This window comes from Castor canadensis, chromosome 10 (assembly GCF_047511655.1).
Source record: "Castor canadensis chromosome 10, mCasCan1.hap1v2, whole genome shotgun sequence".
NCBI lineage: Eukaryota > Metazoa > Chordata > Mammalia > Rodentia > Castoridae > Castor > Castor canadensis.
Genome location: NC_133395.1, coordinates 65,107,608 through 65,130,477, shown reverse-complemented (window position 1 = coordinate 65,130,477; position 22,870 = coordinate 65,107,608). Strand labels below are relative to the sequence as shown.

Below are 22,870 nucleotides of genomic sequence, written 5' to 3'. Positions count from 1 at the left end.
GCCATATGGTCCAGCAATCCCACTCTTAGGGATATACCCAAAGGAATGTGACACAGGTTATTACAAAGACACCTGCACTCCCATGTTTATTGAAGCACTATTCACAATACTCAAGTTATGGAAACAACCAAGATGCCCCACTACTGATAAATGGATTAAGAAAATGTGATTTTTATATTCAATGGAGTTTTACTCAGCCATGAAGAAGAATGAAATCTTATTATTTGCAAGTAAATGGAAAGAACTGGAGAACATCATTCTGAGCAAGGTTAGCCAGGCTCAGAAGACCAAAAATCGTATGTTCTCCCTCATATGCAGACTTTAGATCTAGGACAAATACAGCAATGTTGTTGGACTTGGGTCACATGCTAAGGGGAGAGCACATACGGGAGGTATTGGGATAGGTAAGAAACCCAAAACATGAAAGCGTATGATGTCCCAACTCCAGAGGAACTAATACAGAAACCTTAAAACGACAGGTTATCACTAGCAGGGGATCAGGAACCAATGTAAAGATCAGTTAGAGTTGAATCAACATGGGTCATAACACATGGGTACATGTGTATAGCTATCCTTAACTCAACTAGCAAAAATGCTTTATCTTTCTTATTATGCTTATGTCGTTTCTTCAACAAAATCAGTCACAAGGGCAGAACGGGACCTGCCTGAAACTGGTGGGGGGGGGGGTTGGGAGGGTGGCAGGGTGGAGAAATAACCCAAACAATGTATGCACATGTGAATAAATCAACAACAGCAACAACAACAAAAAAATATTTTTCAGGTACCATTATACTAAAAAATATAATTTAACATTTATACCAAGCAAATCAGCTATAATAATGAACAGAAAAACTTTGTAGCAAAATTATTTTATTTAGTTACAATATCCAACAGTTCGAAATAAAAAATTTCTATCATGTTAATTGAACTGTATATTACTTTCTTTGAGAATGTCCCTTTTTTCATTAAAATAATTTCTAAACCATTCTATGTGCTCAACCTTCTGCTTAACACTCAGATATGGATTTTTGGAAAGGCCACAAGTCACTAGCTCCATGAAGTGGCGAATTGGTCCTTGCTTTGGAAAACCCTCCAGGTACTTATCCAGAAATATATGTTCATGAAATTCTGAACCATCATCATCAAAACCTAGGAAATAAGACAAAAAAATTACATTAAAATTTTGGGTGTAAAGCTTATACATCATAAAGTTAGTATCAATCATGTAACAAGACACTGTTAAAGGCATGAACTTTGGAGTTACACCTAAGTTTGACCACCAATGTAACAACTGTGGCTTTTGGCAAAAAAAAGCCACAGTTCTGAGCATTAGTTTCCTCAAGTATAGCATGAGGATGAAAGGAGCATCTTTGTGGCATTTTGGGAAATATTAAACAGACACAAATTATGTAAAGCATTCAATAAGTTTTCAAAGTATAGAAGCAACTGTTGCAAAAAAAATATTTTAATATCTAGGGCAACCACTAAGAAAACCACACAAAGTATATTTAAAAATATGTAAATCAAACCAGATGGACTAAAAAAATGTTCAAGTAGCACAAAAAAGACAAATAGGACAATGAGAAAGAGAAAATGAATAGAAAACAATAAAATGAAAGACTTAAATACTAACAAATCTTCAATTACTATAAACTTAAATGGCCTAAATATATCAAAAGACAAGAAAAATGCATACACTAGAAGAGGAAAGGTCTCAAATCAGTAAGCTAAGCTTCTTTTCAGAAACTTAGTGAAAAAAGAGAATAGGAAAAAAGCTACTGTAAATTTGAAAAGTAGTTTATATACATTAAGTGGTAAAACAAAAAACCTTAATTTTTTTATGTAATGGAAAAACACAACACTTGGAAGTAAAATGTAAATAGAACATACCATTTTGTTATTTTCAGAATTAAGTTCCAAATCTGATATTGGGAGCCACAAAAATGTCTCTCCCCAAAATCATCAAAAAATAAATTTTCATCAAGCTGATTCTTACAATGAAAGCAGGACATTTCATTATTTTTAAAATTTAAATGTGAGAACTATAAAAGAATGGTATCAAGTTCCAGGTTTACAATGCCAGTCTCTCAAAGTATTCAGTTTCTAAGTGCATGCTGACAGAAGGAACCCAGGTGAGAATTTCCACAGTTCCTTGCTTGTTTTCCTTCAGATATAACAACTACCTTGAGGAGCTAGAAATGAGATACTTCCCTTTTCAACCATGATCCACCAATAACATGAACAATGTAGATGCATACTTGAACTACTGACTTCCCCAACCTGACTACAAAAAGTCTCTTTCCTTTAGAAACTAAACTTTCTCGAAAATCAGATCAAATTAAAGATAAATTCTTTTGAAGTTTGGACACTCAAGATTTTGATGACTTTAGTGTTTCTTACTATCAATTCATGCTTTCCTGTCATCTTATTTTGTGGTTCCTAGATAATCCATAATATTCTTGCTATAATATTTAAAAATGATACACTATAAATAATTTTAAATATAGTATTTAAAAACAGTTATAGTAGCAAATCTGCTTACAATATTGTTGTAGAGCTGGAAGCATGGCTCAAGCAGTAAAGTTTTATCTAGCAAATGCAAAGTCCTCAGTTCAAATCCCAGTACCACAAAAACAAACAAAAAAAAAACCCAACAAAACCTGTCTGTAGAAACTGGGATACTTTACATTTTATTTGTATAACTTCACTTGTTCATCACAAGACTTCTATAAAGTTGGTCTTATTAATATTCTCGTCATGCTAGATATGAGGGAAGCAAGGAAAGGTAAGTCTAAGGCTCAGGAACTTAAACTCCTAAGTACTATGCTTCATGTGTCTCCAGAATAAATTCATGTTACCTCTCAATACTGTTTTTAGTTTGTTTGTTTGTTTGTTTATTTATTTATTTTTATTTTGTAGCCCTGGGGTATGAACTCAGGCTCAGGACCCTGCACTTGCTAGGCGGGCACTCTTAGTGCTTGAACCACTCTTCCAGCCTTTTTTTTGTTTTGGGAATTTTCAAGATGGGGGTCTTGGCTGGCTTCAAATCTTGATCCTCCTGATCTCTGCTTCCTGAGTACCTAAGACTACAGGTGTAAGCCACTGGCGTCCAGCTAATACTGTGTTTTTACTCATATTTCTGAGAACTTGATTCATCAAAATAATGAAATCTAAGTTCATCAAATAATGAAATCCAAAGATGTTCTAAGAATAAATTCTATGTTTCCTTAATATCACACATTGTATTTTCTTCATTTTTGCTCCTTTTAAAATTCTATGATCAAAAAAAAAGGGGAAAGAACCTGACATTTATTCATATGTATTATATGCCAAAACTGTGTGGAGCACTTCAGCAACTTTGTTAAGTTCTCATTCTTCCAATTAGGTCTCCTTAATTTGCAGAGGAGAAAAGTGAGGCTCAGAAGTTAAATAATTTACTCAAAGGTAAATGGCTAATAACTGACACCTGATATTTGTACTTCAATTTGCAAAATTCAAGTCTGTTCTTTTTATCTTGCTCTGATACTTTCCAGAACACACAAATTGTAATACTTTAAGAAATACACTTTTTATATAATAGTGAAACACAGACTGTTATGTTGCTGCATATACCATATGAACATACAAAATATTAAGAAATTGTTGAAGAATTTTTAAGTTTCTGAAGTTTTCCAATAGAAAGTAATACTAGGTCTGGGGATGTAGCTCAGTAATAAAATGCTTGCCTAGTATGCACAAGTCCTGGGTTCAATCCTCAGCATCATCAAAAAAAAGAAAAAAAAGTAATACTTTATGAAGATATAAGGCTAAGTATTGGGGCTAGAGGATGGGCTCAGTGATAGAGCACTTGCCAAGCACGCACAATGCCCTGGGTATGATCCCAGCATCTCAGGAATAAGAACTAGACTATTTCTGATATTTAAGCTTCCATTCTACTTACAAATTCAAACAAAGGACAAGTTAACAAAAATTAAGACATTACAAACTGGTGGTGTGGCTTAAGCGGTAGAGTGCCTGCTTTGCAAATATAAATCCTTGAGTTAAAACCCAGTCCACTCCCTCCTCCAAAAAGAAAGATGTTACAATGATACATTAACACCACAAAGGTAAGAATATAGAGTGCATTTCTTTCTTTCTTGGTGGTACTGGAGTTTGAATTCAGGGCCTCAGGCTTGCTAGGCAAGCTCTCTACCACTGGAGCCATGTCCCCAGCCCTAGACTACATTTCTTAAGACTTAGGTGTTTGCAACTTCTAGTTAATCTTATCATAAAAATAAGTGGATCTCTTCTAATTTAAAACTGTACCTAGAAAAACTCAATGAGAATGTTTAACTGATGACAAAATGGGTGCAATAAAAAAACAAAACAAAAAACCCCAGCATACTGATACTGTTTTCCTTTTGACTGAGGAAGATAGTATCTCCAGAAAATATCCAGGACAACAGACTGTATTCCAATAGCATCTATATCATGCAGCCAAAGGTTTTAAAGCCTCCTCACACTTTTGTTTTGAGCAGCTTATGTAAGTACCTTTCATCTCATGAAGACACTGGTTTATGAAGTAGACACCAGTGTAAGACTTTAAGAGTTGCAGTGCTCTCCCCAGTTTAACTATAATATCAAATCCAGCATTTGAGATGCACCAAGGAATGTCTTGTTTATAAGCTTGAAATCTCTTATTTGTAGTTCTCAATTTTTTTGTCACAGAAATTCATGATGCATTTTTGTCATGTAGTTTTACTTCCTTATTTTACTTACCAAATATCTATAATTAAAAAAAATTCTAACACTTAAAAAGATATCTAAGGTGTTTTGAGATTCACATAAATATGTAGACTGTAAAACAGAACATCTTCCAGAAATAACATCTAATCAATGAATGCTATAAACCTCTGAAATTAACACTTACCTGCTTCATTGTTAATGGGAAACTCCCACAACTTCCCTTCTTTTGTCCACTGGATCATCTCCTCAAACCCATTCTGAAAGGGCTGTTTATTTACTGTGGCTAGTTGCTTAGCAAATTCTATTTCCCAAAGAGAAGGTGATGTCTCTGTATCACAGAAATATTTTAAATAAGCACAAAGCAATATAAATGTCTTTCTTAAGTGTTGTGTTATAATCAACTCAAATTGATAATGTTTTCAGACCTCAATATTCATAATTAAACAGGATATAATAAAAAGTTACTGAGAGCTAAAATTGCAAAAATAATAATATGTAAAACCTGTAATTACAATAATGGTAAACCTTTAATTTTGTATTACTGCAATGTCAGGTAATTACTGTCTTCTCTACCACAAAGGAAAAAATTTGTATTTTTTAAGGGTAGTTTTATGAATGTGAACATCTTTCCTAAATATGTGATTTTTTTTTTTTTTTTTGTGGTGCTGGGGTTTGAACTTAGGTGCTATACCACTTGAGCCATTCCACCAGCAAACATGTGATTCTGATCTTTAAACTCCACACATTATTTTTAGTTTGTAAAAATTAGCCACTAATATAATACTACTACTGAGATCAAAGAAGTTAAGCTAACGAAAAATACTAAGGGATGTTACATTGAGCACTTAATTCTGTGATAATATTTTTAACACATTAACTGATCTTTTTGGGGGAGGCCAGGTGATGGTACCGAACCCAGAGCTTCATACTTCTCTACACTTGATCCAAAAGTCCAGTCCATTTTGCTCTGGTTATTTTGGAGATGGGATCTCTCCATTATTTGTGTGTGCTGGCCTGGAATAGTGACCCTCCTAATCTCAGTCTCCCAAGTAGCTAGGAAGAAGCCAGCTGCCTGGCTGAGATCTGACCTTTTATTTAAAGAACAGGAGAACAGAGAAAACTAACAATGTGTTAAGACAAAACACTACAAAAATCTGCTGTACATATTACCTGAATATTCTTCTTCCTACCTCATGAACAATCCTTACAACAAGTAAGGATTTCAACAAGTTACTTCTACAAATGCTTTCTCCTGTTCTAAATAGTAAGCACCCAAGAGCAGGAACCATAGCCTATTTATCTTTATGTAAGAGCATAGAGTTGCACTGGAAATGACAGATGATTATTAAATCTAAATTAGTAGTCAGTCTATACTTCTGGATTATTCAGCTGCTAATACTGACCTCACAGGGTCCCACAGAATGCAGCATTTTCAGGGGTAAATATGACCAAGACTAGCAGTATCAACAGCGACATTCATAAGCAGAATCCAGTGATGACAGGATGGAATATCAAAATACACAACCACTATGCAACCAAAACACCAGGAACATGTTTGGAAGAATGAACATTTCTACACTTGAGAAATAGTATTCTTAACAAACCTGTTTCAGGTGCTTCTTCAGCAAATGCTTTAATGTCAAAAATATTAAGTCTTTTCCCCATGAATAAATTTTTCCTAAGACTAAAAACAGAAAACATATTTTAGTGACCATGTTTATAAATTGTGAACAAAACTGATTATGGGAAAAAAATTACATGAAATATTCTGTATTAAATTAAATTAATGTCACTGTCCACACCAGACATTTAAATTAAATTGCCCATGTTTTTAGGACTCATAAAAAAACCAGAAACATATGCCCTATATGCCCTTAAATTTTTGCTTTACAACATGACAAACTAGTTAAAATGGTTTAATTTTCAAAATACCTAATTGAAAATGAAAAGATTGCTTATCTGCCATGATTTTTATTTGATCCCTTTCATATAAAAATTTTTAGAAAACTCACTATTGTAAAGATATAAAAATATGCAAAAATAGAAGCTGTTAAAATCAACATTTGTCTTTAAAGTCAGAAAACACTACAGTGCTTTATAAAATGTTACACAGATAAATCAAAACATTCTCTTATAAAGTAATCATCTGCAGTTTAAAAATAATTAACTTTCTTTACATAACTATTTTTAATTAATGAGAGGTACTAGGTAACTATTTCTGGTATACTTTAATCAACTACTTTATGCATCAATTCACATATTTACTTGAACAAAAATACTGGCAGATTAAAGACCAGTTTACATACTGGAGCATGAGTTTTAAAAATAACTTTCAATTCTTTTCTGGATCAAAACGATTACCTCTACTAACTGAAATTGGAAAAATGCAACTAGTTTATTTAAATTAGGCAAAGTGACAAGTCATGTAACCTTCCTTCTAGCAGGTTCCCATGCATTTGTAAACATGGGCCTTTCTGCTCCAGAACACTCCTCACTACTACCTTGCATCCTTTTCCCTATTCAACATTTCCTCGTTTGCAAGTCAGGTAAACAGGAGAAGAGATTAAAGTAACTCATGGTAAAAATGGAATGCCTTGGTAAAGTATAGGAATTTAATAGGAAGGTACTGACAAAAGACATCTATTATGCATTACATAATTGATGCATATTTTTTCCTATGTGGAAAATGCATTTAAAAGGCAGGCATTTAAGCTAGGTTTCACTTTCAACCTTTCATAAGCAGGGCAACAGTCTGATGGAGGCTATAAAAGTTGCCCAGTCATAGGACTAGTCAGTGGCAATGCCAAGATCTGGAGCAGGCCACCGTTGACTCCAAAGCCAGTGCTCTGTGACTCACACCTGTCTCTAGCTGAATCATTTCAGAGGTGGGTTTTCTCAGGCTGCCTCAAATCCTGCCCAAGTCATGGCAAGGTAAACAACTTGGTTTCTCCCCCTTATTTCCCCAATTCCCTTTTAGTCAGCTTTTTAACTTATTGTATACACAGAAATTCCTTTCCTATCCTTTAAAGCTTCTCTCTTGCTGCTTTTTATTTATTTTTAAAGCTTATTTTATTTAAATTGAACTCAGGTACTGGAGCATGTAAGACAAGTGCTCCACCACTGAACTATATCACCAGGCCTTGTTTTTTTCTGAGACAGGGTATCTCCAGATAGCCCAGGCTGCCTTTGAATTTACTATGTAGCCCTGACTGTCCTTGAACTTGCAATCCTCCTGCCTCCATCCTCCAAGCATATGCTATCATGCCTGGCTCCTTTTTATTTTTATTTATATTTTTTAGTGGTATTCGGGGTTTGAACTCAGGGCTTGGCACGTAGCAGACAGGTACTCTATCCCTTAAGCTACACCTCCAGCCCTAGCTTTTTAATGGCAGCAGAACAACATTAAAAATCAAGTTATGAGCATAAGCCCTGGGGTTTAATCCCCAGTACTAAAAATAAAAGTTATGATATTCAAAGCAGTTGCATTGAAAATGGAAAGAAGACTTAGTTAATATTTTTAAGTAAAATCCTTAGTACACTTTCCACTTTGTTCAATAACATGTCACAGATAACAAATTGCTTTAGTAATTCAAATAATCATCCAAAGTCACTGCTAATATCTTGAACTTCCTGTGTTAAATGGTGACCATCTTTTCTCATTTTCCTGCACAAAAAAGTAATTTAACACCTGGAAGGAGCTAAGTCAAGTTCTTGAGATTCTACTTAAAATCTATGGAATGTACAACATACTGTAGATATTTCAATTCTGAGTATTATCTTGCTATTAAAGACAAGTTAGTTTTTGTCAGACCATGGCAAATATCTGGTTTCTTCTCTCCAACTAGGCTTAAAGGAGAGAAAGACAAAAGCTTTATGAAAATATGTAACAACTTTCAGTTTACACAAGGCACAGTTGTTTCAAATATTTTTTTCTATTTTGTTGGTGGAACTGGGGTTTGAACTCAGGACTGCATGCTTGCAAAGCAGGCACTCTACTGCTTTAGCCATGCCTCCAGTCCATTTTGCTCTGGTTATTTTGGAGATGGTGGTCTTGTGAACTATTCTCCTGGTCTCAGTCTCCCAAGCAGTCAGATTATAGGCATGAGCCAGTGGCACCTGGCCCCATTTTCATTTATGGACATCTTTCCCTTTCCAGGAAATGGTTCACAAGGGTAAGAAGACAGATATAAATGCTCAGATACTATCAGCAATTATATAAGGAGTGAAATAAATCCACAGTTAATATAAAAAGAAACCAAAAAAACCCAATAGACTGCAAAGCCTGAATACCGTTTTTTACGATCGGCTGTCTTCTCCTGGCCATGACAATCATCAGCTCCTTCATCAAACTGAATCTGATACTCTGGTCTTGTGCTGACTCGAGCTGTAGAGGGTCTGGCAACTTTCATATCTGATATTATGCTACTGAAGCTGGAACAACAGCAGGCCAAGTATATTACAAATCTTAGCTACACAATAGTAGTAAACTTTTCTTAAACAGGACAATTATATCACTAATTCTTATTTTACTTTTGTGCATTTATGAAGGATAAAGATTTGTTTAAATAAAAAAATACATTCCATGCTAACATTCACATACTACAGACCATTAAGATTTATGTCTACTTCTATCTTTTAAAGATATTCTTCAGAAAGAAATCTTCATTTAAAAGTGTATTACATAAGAATAATTCATATTCAAAGAAGTAAATAGGAAAATACAATCAATATCTGTATACCTGTCACCTATATCGATAATGAAAATAAAACTGAAATATAGCTCTATTTCCTTGTTGCACTGTATATGTTAACACCAAATGAGTGCTTTGACCTTCCTTCAAGAACCTAGTACAATGTTCACTGAGAATGTCTGATTTAGATCACTCCCCTTAAACATAAGAGAAAGGGAAGGAAACATGTCTAAAGAGTATCACACTGCACAAAACCAGCAAATGGAAAACAGTTTCTGAGATAAACTCTTATTTCATTATTTATTTGCTTATTTTTATTTTTTCAATTTTGGAAAAAATAGCATTATATATTTGAGATAAAACTGTAAAATTGGCAAGGCTTTTTTTTTTTGAGTAAAAAGGAAAAGTATCTAGTCACATAAATAAGTGAATACCACATTATACACAAAACGCCACGAAATCCAGATGCCATAAACTATCTAGACTACATTGTAACTTTCACAAGACATGGGTAGATTAAAACTGAGTACCAAATCAGAAAAGGAAAAGGTATTTTTCATCTGAAGGGCCAATATGATCAGACTGAACTAAGTTGGCTTTGTGTACCATTTACAAAAAGCTAACAGGAAAATTGAGACTATGGAAGTAGATTCAGATCTCAGGATGAAAAAGCCAAAAAGAAGGTACAGAATTTCATGTTAAAGGATAGGCCTAGACAGAACAGGACCTGCCTGGAACTGAGCGGGGAATGGAGCAAAGGGTGGGGGAGGAGGGGAGGGGGTGAAATGACCCAAACAATGTACGCACATATGAATAAAATAATAATAAAATAAATAAAAAGTGAATTAAAAAAAAAAGCTTCAACATTCTGAGGCAGACATGAAAAAAAAATTAAGGATAGGCCTAAAATGGGATATAAAACATGTTCATAAAGGTAGTTTGTTTACTTATTTTTAATAACATTACTAAACTTATTTCCTTTTTAAAAGCAAGAAACTTTATAACTCTTAAAAGTATAACCATTTGATTTTTTTTTTAAAGTTATAACCTAAGATGAAAGTTTTTTTAAAAAAATAAAATTGCTAAAATTCTTTTTCTGAGGTAATACTTATGAGTAAAATGGGTATGCCATGTGTACTACCATCAGCCACATGAAAATGGCCTACTTTTAGACATAAGCACTACTGATATAACTACTTTACTCACTGACCTAATTTTAGGTTTCTTTACATCTTTCTGTGTCCTTGAGTGTTCTTCATGCTGCCGGAGCTGCCTGAGTAGTTCTGACTTTGTTGTCTGCTTGTCAAAAGGGAGAGCTTCTGCAATAGCAGATGCAGCTGCTACCAGCTCAGGACTCAGTGACTCATTCCTGGGAAAGAACATGAAAAAGAAATGAGAGAGAAAAACGGTGGACTTTGTGCCGCTGGTTTAAAGTGAAAATTAAGATGAAGTGAAGAGGAAAACTCTTTTGCAAGTATCATTCAATTCAACTGCTGACAAAATCAATTACGCGATTTAATTCATTTACTTGAGACAGGGTCTCTTTACGTTGCCCAGGCTGGCTTTGAACTCATAGACCTCCTGCCTCTGCCTCCAAAGGGTTGGTGTGCCACCACACTCAGCTTCAGAGACTGGGTTTAAATAACTTTGAATCACTAAAGTTTTAGTTACTTTTTCAGGCACAGTTAACAATTCAAACCTCAAAAATTATAAATTAGCTGGGCACTGGTGACTCACACATGTAATCCTAGCTACTTGGGAGGCTGAGAGTGGGAGGATTATGGTTCAAGGCCAGATTGGGTATGTGACTCAAGCAGTAGAGAACCTGCTTTGCAAATGCAAAGCCCTGTGTTCAAACTTCAGTCCCACCAAAAGATAAAATACATATAAAAATTGATGGAATTTAACCACATGCAATATTATTTCAAAACCAGTATATACTTCAAGCGATTATAAAATTAAATCTGTCATAGAAGCTTTACCTGTAATAGCCCCAAACTGGAACCAATCCAAATGTCTATCATCAGGCAAATGCATAAAACAAATTGTAATATGTGCATGCTAGGAACAGTACTTGGCTCCCACCAACAACATGAATGAACTCATAGACATGAGAACAAATGAAGAAACTAGACACAACAGCATTTGGTGGGGATAATGGGGAGTGGGAAAAGGGAAACAATGATGGGAGGGTGAATAATATCAAAATATATTGTGTCTATGTATGAAGATGACACAGGAAACTCAATGAAAGTTGGCAAAAATGTGGGGGACAATAGGGAAAAGAGAATAGAGGAGGTTAATCTAATCAAAGAATAATACATGCACATGTGACATACCATGGTGACCCACCTCTTCGTACAATTAATATTTACTAATCAGAAATTTAATAGCTAATTAAATTTATCCCTATGTTAAGAGAAAACCAACATACTGTATGATTTCACTTATATTAAGTTCAAAACAAGCAAAAAAGTCTGAGTTGAAAAAATCAGAACAGTGGTTCTGGACAGAAGGTTACTGACTAGAAAGATGAAAATGGGAAACTCTGTATCATGATAATGCTACAAATGGGGCATATCCATTTGTCAAAATTCTACGGCTAAAATTTGTACACCTGGCTACGTGTGAATTTTACCTGGAAAAAAAAAGCTATAGGTCTATGGCCATACCACCCTGAACACGTCTGATCTAGGTTGCTAAGCAGGGTCAGGACTGGTTAGTACTTGGATGGGAGATGGCAAGGGAATACCAAGAGCTGTAAGCTTAAAAAAAAAAAAAGCCATAGAGAGCGGCTGGTGGAGTGGCTTAAGTGATAGACTACCTGCCTAGCAAGCATGAGGCAGTATCTCCCCCATCCTAGCCAAAAAAAAAGCTATAAACCATCATTATCATCACACAAGATATAGAAAAGGAAAAGGTAGCTGGGTGCCAGTGGTTCATGCCTATAATCCTAGCTACTCAGGAGGCAGAGATCAGGAGGATGGCAGTTCAAAGCCAACCCAGGCAAATGGTTCCATGAGACCCTCTCTTGAAAACACCTAACATAAAAAAAGGGCTGGTGGAGTAGCTCAAGGTGCAGTTCATGAGTTCAAGCCCCAGCACTGTAAAAGAAAAAAGAAAAGGTATAGATGATACAAGAACAGTAAGGCATTGATCACTGCTGAAGATGGATGATAGGTACACAGAGCCTCATTACATAATCTTGTTTATTTTGCATGTCTGAAATTTTTCATAAGACAAGGTTCAAAATAAAAGCTAATCCTGGGTTGGAAGCATAGCTCAGTGCATCCCTATCATGTGCAAAACTACGTCTAAGTAAGTTAGAGTAAGTTAAATGGATTAAAATATGCCAGAAAAAGAAATTATTATCTATCTATATCTATCTGTCTGTCTATCTAACTCACTGAGAACTACCACCTCAATGAGTAGGATCCAAATTAATATATTATTATACTTGGCCTTTTGTAATATATGTTGCCTACTATGCAAATTAAAGTCTCAAAATTCCTGAAATATTTGGATAAAAATTATAAGGAATTTATTAAGCTATGAAGGATCAGATAAGACTAGAAGAAAATAGAAAAGTGAAAAAAGAAAATACAACAATTAGTCAAAAAGAAAAAATTTTGATCTGTGAATAAAGCTTAAACCTCATCTCAAGTTCCTGATTTCCTTCATAACTAGCTGTGAACTACATTTTCAAATTTTAATATATATATATTTGATCAGCATATACAATAACAAAGGTGACTATTCATTGTCTAGAATCATGCATTTGAGCTAGAGGTGTGTGTCAAGTGGTAGTGTGTCTGCCTAGCAAGTGTGGGGCCCTGAGTTCAAGCCCCAGAACCATCACCAAAAAAAAAAAAAAAAAAAAAAGGCATTTTATAGGAATGGTTTCCCTTGTACTCATAGCCTCTGAACTTATAATTTGAAATAGTCTAATTAAAAAAAAAACTCATGAAATAGCTTGTCATTGAAAAAATAATTTTTTATGGAACAGGATCTTTCTACATTTATTTTAACATGAGAACATGTCAAAATACCTTAACAATTCTATCCTATATTTCAGATTTCATAAATATACTTTTCCCTTTCATAGTCTTCTGTACTTTCTTTAAAATAAACCGCATGATATACAATTTCAGAAAAGGAATTCAGATGAGAAAACAGGGAGCACTAAATAGACATCTAAATTGGCACAACTTTTGGCAGGCAATTTAGTAACATAAGCCAAAGCCTAAAATTTACAAAACATGGAAGTATTGTGACCAAGTCATCTGACTTCTAGAAGTATTTGTCTAAAGAAAACAAATACATGAAATAGTACCTCTCCAGCTCCATGGTTCTTATTTTTCTTCATGTTTCGCTACCTGATACAACATGTGCGTACACACACATATGTGTGCACATATACATCCCCCTCACCTATACCCTCCCTCCTTTTTTAGCGGGGGGTGATACTGGGGTTTGAATTAGGCCTTCATATTTACTAGGCAGACATTCTACTACTTGAGCCATGCTGCCAGTCAGTTTTTTGTTGTTGTTGTTTTTTGAGAGAAAACTGCTATGTAGCCCAGACTGTCTTCAGATTCTCAGTCCTCCTGTCTCAGCCTCCCAACAAGTGCTGGGATTACAAGATGTGCCACCACCTAGCCTCCCCCATTAATGGAGGAAGCAGAGACTGTGCTTTTCTACCTCCAGCATTTTGGACTCTGAGATATAATGGCAAAGGAAAGTTGCTGAATGAACATTGTTAATCATAACATCGTTTCATCATTATTTCTGAGTGAAAACTCAGAAATTTAAATTTCAAGCAGGGAATCAACTAATAGCAATAGTGAATAACAGCTGAAATCTTTTACTGGATGACTAGGGAAGGTAGTCGCTTGGTTGAGAAAGTTAAAGCAAAAGCTATACCAACCCGGTGTCTTGTTAGAGTCCACCAAACATTCAGATCCATAGGACTGCCACAGACATACTTGGCTCAGGCTATTAGGAAGATAAAAGGCCCACAGTAGGCTGACAGGGCAGCTTCCACTGTCCTCAGCAAAAGTCCTGGCAGCATTCATGCAGGTGACACTACACAATCATGCAAGGGTTAGGATACAGGTCTGCATCATGCAGGCCCAGGGGCTGCCTGGCTTAGGGACCCACAGGAGTTGGGTCACAAGGCCAGGAGCAGTTTCCAGGATCCCTGTAAAGGACATGCAGTGACAAAAGTAACTGGGAATTCCTAAGTATGGTGTCCTTACCAGGCACGTGTAGTTCTCTCTGGCCAGATATAATCTTATAATCTATCAAATGGGTTTGATTTTTATCCTGATAACACTGCCTACAACACAGCTGACTTCCTAAGTCAGATTACCAGGTGTGGTATATTGTATTTTCAGGAAAGAGAGAACAGTACTTCTGGTCCCACTTGCTCTTCCAAGACACTACCATACTTCTCTCAATTCCCCAAGGGAAACTATGTGACTTCTTGATGAATAGAATGAGATAGAAGTGACAGACCATGACTTATGAGGCTAGGTTTGCACAACGGAATTCAGCTTTCACTAAGATCTCTTGAGATGTTTGTCTTTGGACAAAGCCCAGGCCACATAAAAAGGTCATGGCTAAATGGACCAACCAAAAGCTCTAACTATAGTCTCAGCCAACAGCCACCATCAACCACTAGAAATGTAGGTGCACAACTTCAGATGATTCTAGACCCCAGTCACAAATTCTCCCTTGGGTCCTTCTTCCCAAACCATGCCCCAAGGCACTCTGGGGCACTACAGAGAAATCCACTCACAGAAATACCCAGGTGAGTTAGTACCTCAGGGTACTTCAATTTTCACTGAAGATTGCTTACGATGGTGCATCTTTGTTAAGGTGGATTTTTTTTAACAGTTTAAAAAAAAATAAGTACCCTGCAAAAATAAATGTGGAACAAGATGAGATGGTGATGTCCAACCTGATTCTAAGGCTAGGTCATTAAAAATACAATTTCCTTTTGGTTCACTTTCCCTTGAAACACTTGTCCCTGGGACCTAGCCACTATGCTGGGAAAAAGCCCAGCCACAAGAGGTCATCTATAGGTGTTTCTGCTAATAGTTTGAGCTAAAGTCTCAGCTGACAGGCAGCATGAACTGTCAGACCCATGAGGGAGCAGACTTTGGATGATTCTAGCCCTGAGACTTCTAAAGGCCTCAGATATCACAGAGCAGAAAGTAGTTGGCTCTGCTGTGTGCTGTCCAATGTTGCCCCACAGAATCCATGAGTTAAAAAAAAAAAAAAGATTCTTTTATGCAGTTATGTTTTCGGACAATCTGTAATATAACCATATCAACGGGCTTCAATCTGTAATGAAAAGAAAATACAAGTAGGTCATATATGCACACTGACGGCAATACACCATGAAGCAAATACTGTGACTCATCCAATTCTGTGATTCCTTAAAAAAGCGGGGAGAAACAGGCAAAAAAAAAATCATTAAAAGATAACTTTAAAAATAAACTCAAAACAAATGCACCCCATTTATCAGCCTTTTGATGAAGGATCACAGTCTTTCTTTGAACACAGGTCCAATGACAGAAGGTTCTAAGACGTAACTTTTATATATACCACATCAAAGCACATAGTCTAACATTTCTAATTTCAGTCCCTTTAAAATGGAAAAGTAGAGCAAGAACATAAAGACTTACAAAGCAATCTGAGTGCAGAATTCTACATTTTTATATTAGTTCCATTCATACCTAATCAGAAAACAATTTTTAAAAAATACCTTTATCAAATCTCCTCAAAGCATTTGACTCATTTTAGCCATTTCTGTAATAAATTACACAATTATAATAAATGCAGGCCACAAACAGGCCTGGGAGCTAAAAAAGAATAAAAGTCACTCTTTTTGTTGCTCTTGTTTTGAGACCGGGTCTGGATATGTAGCCCAGGAGGGCTTGAAACTCATAATCCTCCTGCTTCCTACTCCTGCATGCTAGGATTAACAGGTATGCACTATCATGCCTAGTCCAAAAGTAACACTTGTTAAGTATTTATATGTGCATGGTTGTATGTATGACTTGTTTTTAAATACTTACATATAATTGTTTCTAAAAGGAAAAGGAGGAAATATACATGGGCACTCACTGAATCACGTTACTGTCCTTCACTCAATTGTAAATTCTAGGGGTACTTTTGATACAATGTAGAATCCAAGAAGTTGCATAAAAATGTTAAATCATTCTGGATCACAGGAATCTACATTATGTTTGTTCTGACAGCTCAGTGTTGATGGCTATCTAAAGCTACAAACCTTATTACTTGAATGGATGACTTCATCAATGTAGAATGCATCCATTTTAAGTATCACTGTTATTTTAACTATAATACAACACTACTACTGATTGTCCTCAGAACCACTTAAGACATAATATTCTTTGGCAAATACAATTAAAAAACTCCTAGGAAACCACATAAGGAAGCTGAAAACACTGATAACTCCTGGCTAAAGTTGTAATCAACATGTTTAAACTATTCCAGAAGGAATTTTGTTGTTTTTGTTTTTTGAGACAAGGTCTCACTATGTAGCCAGACTGACCTAAAACTCAGGATCCTCCTGCCTCAGCCTCCAAGGTGCTGGGATTATAGACAGGTACCACCAGTGCCTAGTCCAAAAGGAATTTTAAAACAAAAAATTTCAAAAAAGCAAGTCCTTTACAGTCATGAAGCAATATTCGAAACAAGATGTACATGATATTAACAATTTCAAGAGGCAACTAAATGGCAATTAATAACACTGATGAATATATTAAGAGAATGCTGGAATTCCTTCTCTAGGTTGTATACAAATATCCTGCTAGTTAAATATAAAACAGTAACATTCTTCAGTATCCCTTACTAATTATAAAAGAAAAGGCTTACTGAAGTGGCAAAAACTGGTTTCAAAGAACATTCAAATTGCAATTTCATTTACCCCTTCCTTGGAGCATCTTCTGTAGCTCTTTGAAGCTTGCCAGCTATAGCCTCCAAACTTTTATAAGGTTTTCTGCTGGGTGGCTTTGTTGTTTGAACATTTACTGTGCTCAATTCAACTTTCATATCCTTAATAATGTCCAGCAAGTCTTTTTTCATCTTATCCTTGACTCTGTCTTGCCTCTCTGAAGTCGTCTTGGAAACTTCACCAGTTGGAACAGACTGCTCATCTTTCTTGTTATAGATCACGCTGCTGGTGCCAAAATATCTTTGGATATTATTTTCTGTTCTGGAACAATGTATTAAAGAAAAAAAAATGAAAAACACAATGCAAAATAAAGCAATAGCTAAAAAAAAAAAAAACTGCTTCTGAATTTTTTGTTGGTGGTGGTGGTGGTGGTACTGGGGTTTGACTAACGGCCTCAAACTTGCTAGGCAGGTACCCTACCTCCTGAACCTCAACAGTCCTTTTTTGTGTTGGTTATTTTCAAGATAGGGATTCTAAAACTATTTTGCCAGGGTTGGCCTCTCGATCCTCCTGATCTCTATCTCCTGAGTAGCTAGGATTACAGGCATGAGCCACTTGCACACAGCTTGCATTTTTCAACTCCTTTCATTTGCTTTTGCTTTTTATTATTATTAACAACCACAACATCAGCAGTTTACCATGTATTATACATGGCTCTTGCCTTGTATATACAAGTTATGTGCATTTTCTCATATGTGTGTATCAACTCCACAAAGTAGGCATAGTCCTCACCTGCAGATAAGGGAACTGAAAATCAGAGAAGTAACTTACCCAAGGCCATGCAGCTCAGAGTTCCTTAGGCCTAAGCCAAATAGTGTACCATATATAGGTCCAGGTGCACTGAGATACTGATCACCTGGCCCTTGAAGAGGCTGGGTGAGACTGATGCTTCCCAGGCTATAACCATCCATTTACTCCAGGGTTCAGTAGAAATACCATTTTCTGTTTTCATGACATACAGAGGTTGGTAAACACTGACATGGTTAATGAATGATGATTTATTATTCTCAAATTAAGTATGACTGACTGCCAGGTCCTTTTTTTTAAACAGTACTCAGGCACTCCACCAGCCCTTTTTTGTGAAGGGTTCTTTTTTTTTTTTTTCAGATAGGGTCTCTCGAACTACTTGCCCAGGCTGGTTTTAAACCACAATCCTCCTGATCTCTGCCTCCTAAGTAGCTAGGACTACAAGCATGAACCACCAGCACCCGGCTTCAGGTCCTTACTCTTAACATGATATAGTTCCTCTTTAAAATGTCACAAGTTATATGAAAATAGGGAAATTCCTATTAATGAGAAAAGGTTACTTACAAAAACTACTGGGAGTTGTTCTAAGCTCATCGTCTTTCTCACCAAAGTACATGCTGTTTAAGCAATCACTATTTATAATATTAAAAAGAAAATTCCTTAGACCAATTAAATTTAGTAGAGTTTGAGCAGAGCAGAACAAAACCAAACCAATAAACAAATTGGGCAGCTCCCAGAATCAGAGCAGATTCTGAGAACTCCATCCAACAATGTAATCAGATAGAATTTGTAGAAAAAAAGAACTGAGGTTAAAAAAAGAACTTAACTGACTATAGCTTAGTCAGTCAAGTGGTTACAGCTTAACTAGTTTACACCTTAGTTAAATTGCTACAGGCCTCCTACAACCCACCGGAGTACAGTTACTATGATTAAATTCTATTGGTTTGACCTGCTGGGCCCAGCGCAGGTGCTCAATCCAAATCCTGCACATTTCACTAGGCAAAAGTGAAACAGAAAAGAACACTCAGTGGCTACTGACTGTCATTGTTCTCTTTATTAGACCATTTATGAAAAGGAAAACAAATGACTGCATCTATTTTGGACCCATGCAAAGATTTTTTTCTTTTCTCTCTCTTTTTTTTTTTTGTGCTGCTGAGGGTGAAATCCAAGGCTTCATGCTTATTTTTTACTTTTATACTTTTAAATAACTCAAGCATCTACTTTGACTCTTAGGGGTTGAAAACTTCTTTTTTGGTATTTGCCGCTGAATAACTTTAAAAATAGAAAACAGGTATAACATATAAAAAGTCATTCATTAAATACAGTGATAGTTTAGTGCCCAGCACAGAATAAATAAGCACTGCCAATATATTAGTAAATGAGAATTTCATGGTAAGGCAGAGCACTGAGACCAGATCTCCTGCCTGATTCCCTATTTAACCTCCCCCTATCCAGTGCCTTCCAATAATCAGGTGAGCTATGTTTTCTTTCATTATGGAGTATGCCAATCAGCAAGAGGGCCTCAAGGAAGCCACCCCCAGTAGGCTGTCCATTAGGTAGCAAGCCAGGAACTACACTGGGCAAGATAGTGACAAGAAAGGCCCAAATAAATAATGATGTGATGATCTTTATTCTTGAGATTTGCACAACTGAAAAGCATCTCTCTCTACTGCACTCTCTCTCTAGTGGGACTGGGGTTTGAACTCAGGTCGTAGTGCTTGAAGCATCTCTTGACTGAGGATCAGGTTTGTCTCTTTTTGGCCACAAACAACTCCTACAAGAAGACAACCACCTGCCTTTGATCACCCACCTCCTATAATCAGCTTCCCAACCAAGATGGACTTTGGACAAGAGTCTTCCATTTTCTCAATTAACTGGCTTTTTTGAATAAAGTGGTCTTCCTTGCCCTAACACCTAGTTTCTTTACTTAACTGGCCTTCTGTGCAGCCAGACTTGGGTCCAGTAACAATGGTCCCTCTATTTAGGAATCTAATAGGTTAGAGCACTTTCTCAAACTTTAATGTGCACAGAAATTATCTACGCTACTTGCTAAAACACAGTGTTAGTGCCACCAAAAAATTCTGATTCGGTAGCTTTAGGGAAGGACAGGAAAACGTGCATTTCTACCAAGTTCCCAAATGATGCTCACATTCCTAGCCAGAGGACCTCCTTTGAGTAGCTAAGCTATTTAATCCTTACAGACAGATATTAATATTCCCATTTTACAAAAGAAGAAACTGCTGCTCAAAAAGTTTAGTGCTTCTGACTGCTAGAGGATATAAGACATTGAGTCCTGAGATTCTCAGTTTGTAAGTTTGAAAGAGGGCTTGGCAATTTGCATTTTAACTAAGACCTTAAGTGATCCTGCTGCAGTCTGATCCCTGCATCAGACCCTGGGTTAAATAATATACCAAGTTCTCACAGCTAACAAATGGCAGTGCTAGGCTAAGGACACTGAAGTGAAACAGAAATAGCAGTTTCCTAAAATGCTGAAACTATTTGAAACACTACAAAAATGTCAGTGCTTACCACAACGAGAACTTGAAATTAAAATAAAAAGTGAATTATACAACTGGTATCTTCATGATCAGTACTCAGGACCCTTATAATATCACCTTATGTATGTCACAATTCAAATTAGGAAAATGCTCTAATAATTATTTTACACCTGGAAGTTAATATTAAGGGTACTGTAACAGAGTATTAAAGGTATTTTAACTTTTTAAAAGGAAGGTGGCAGTCAGAAAACCTTTACCACATGTTTCCTTCCAAGAGTGCTATAGTGTTTCAGAAAACAATCTGTATTTACTGTAGGAAAATCATGTGAACGCCGTAATACTAAAATAACAAAAACTTTAGCCCTAATCTCCCACTTGAGTTTGTTTCCACTAGGAACATGTCAACATTTTAAATGCAACACATCCAAAATCACATTCAAGAGCTTTCTCCACATGGGCTGGAGATGTAACTGAGAGGCAGGGTGCTTGCCTAGCACGGAAGAGGTCCTGGGTTCTAATCTCTTAACACCAAAAACCAACAAAAATCCTCTTCCCTCTGAGACTGGTTTTTTCCATTTTTCATGCTCTGTATTGAATGGGCCTCCTACCATTAAACAGATCACTTTGTATTCCAACAACTATGAGTCTTTCTCAAACTTGCTTCTCATTCTTCTAACATTAATGATCTCCTAATCCTCCGAGGTAGTCAGCTGAAATCTTTGCCCTCTCTCACAACTCTACCATTATCATATGTCACATCCTATTAACTGTACCTTGTGCAGTTTCCTCCTCACCCAGCGATCCTTCCCATCGTCATTGCTGTCACCTTGCTTCAGCACTGTACTAAATCGAACTGGTTCCAGTTTTCCATGGAGTATTCCACCGCATAGTGGAATTAGGTTTTCATATTCATTACGTTCTTAGAGCAAAAATACCAAAACATGTATGCCACAACTCCTTTTCTTTTCTGGCTAGCACCAACCGATGGTCTTCCTTCCGATTTTAAAGATTTCCCTTCCAGAAAGGATTCCCTGCAATGGTTACGTGGTCCTGTTTGCTCTCTTTGCAATCATCTGTTTGCTTAGTGAACTTGGAGCACTCTATGCTTACCTACACTATCTCACCAAGCTTGAATTACATACTTCCGGAATGGCAGGCCTGTCTTATTCCGGGCTTGCACCAGTAACCGGCACACTACAAGTCTTTTCAATAATGAAGTAAAGAGTAAACGAAGGGCTGGCGGAGTGGCTCAAGTGGTAGAGAGCCTGCCTAGCAAGCCAGCAGGCCTGAGTTCAAACACCCCAGTACCAAAAAAAAAAAAGAATAAATGAAGGAAGGAGGAATGAGACCAAAGAGTATGGGGAAGCAAAGAAAGAAAATAACTTCCGAATAGACTGAGATAAGAAAGTGGCGCGGGGGGGGGGCAAGGAGCGGGATATGGAGAAGAAAGCCCGGGACAGCAGACCAGGCTTGTCATTCTAGCAGTTTCCGCGCACACTGCGACCTTGGGTAGGACACCTTAGCTTTCCAGGATTTCTCTTTCCTCAGATTTAACGCAATGGCGCCTTTGATCGTTCAGGTTATTAATACGGACCCACGAGCAGTTACCAAAAGTGCGGGAGGGGATGGGGTTGCCTGAAGTCCTGAGGGGCCAACGCCATTGAAAAGTGGTACCTGACTGTTCCAGGAGGAGTAGCGAGTGGCACAATCGCAGCCACCGAAGCCTCCGGGGTTCCAGAGGACAAAGGACGGCAGGAGAAAGGACGAAAAGGTAGCAGAAACACGGGCACCCTAGGGAACATCGCGAAGAACTGAGCCGCCCTACGAACGCTACAGAAACACGGCGTCACTCAGCCAAACACGCCCCCCGCGTTAGCTTCCGTTCTGCTGCCTGCCTTGTTCCCTTCCTTTGCATACCGGTAGGAAACAGAGGCCGGAAACTGCGTTCCGGGCCCGTCCGCTGCCATCTGAGTTCAGATACGGTGCAGCTCCTAGAACAGAGAGAGCAGGTGGAGCGATCAGTTGTATGGAGCCAGCAAGAAGGAGCGGAGAACCGGCGCTAGTGTGCTTTTGGGGGAAAGGATTCCCAGCATGCGTATTTTCAAAATGACTTTGGCTGCCAAAGAAATTTTAAAAATTACTGTAAGAAGGACTGGCAGAGTGGCTCAAGTGGTAGAGCGCATTGAGACCTTGAGTTCAAACCCCAATACCGACAAAAAAAA

General features: G+C 37.0%; 1 protein-coding gene across 2 annotated transcripts; it reads right to left on the bottom strand.

Moving 5' to 3' along the window:
- Positions 1–853: 853 nt before the first annotated feature.
- Mrps31 (mitochondrial ribosomal protein S31) lies at positions 854–22,531 on the bottom strand. Of its 2 annotated transcripts, XM_074043494.1 has the most exons (7): positions 22,323–22,530; positions 17,377–17,664; positions 10,627–10,785; positions 9,016–9,156; positions 6,330–6,409; positions 4,910–5,053; positions 854–1,149 (listed from the first exon to the last, which is right to left on the bottom strand). In XM_074043494.1, the coding sequence occupies exons 1-7, from the start codon at positions 22,448–22,450 to the stop codon at positions 920–922; spliced, it is 1,170 nt and encodes a 389-aa protein (XP_073899595.1). In that variant the 5' UTR covers positions 22,451–22,530; the 3' UTR covers positions 854–919. The 2 variants fall into 2 exon arrangements, with proteins under 2 accessions (XP_073899595.1, XP_020023103.2); XM_020167514.2 differs by lacking the exon at positions 17,377–17,664 and having other exon boundaries at positions 22,323–22,531.
- Between the last annotated feature and the right edge of the window lie 339 nt (positions 22,532–22,870).

Bases quoted from the DNA above. Each gene is read 5' to 3' on its own strand.
- Mrps31 (XM_074043494.1), bottom strand. From the start codon at position 22,450: ATGTTCCCTAGGGTGCCCGTGTTTCTGCTACCTTTTCGTCCTTTCTCC. The intron at 9,157-10,626 runs GTCAGTGAGTAA...CTGTTGTTCCAG, and splicing joins GTAAAGAAACCTAAAATTAG to CTTCAGTAGCATAATATCAG. The intron at 5,054-6,329 runs GTTTGTTAAGAA...TCTGTGATACAG, and splicing joins TGAAGAAGCACCTGAAACAG to AGACATCACCTTCTCTTTGG.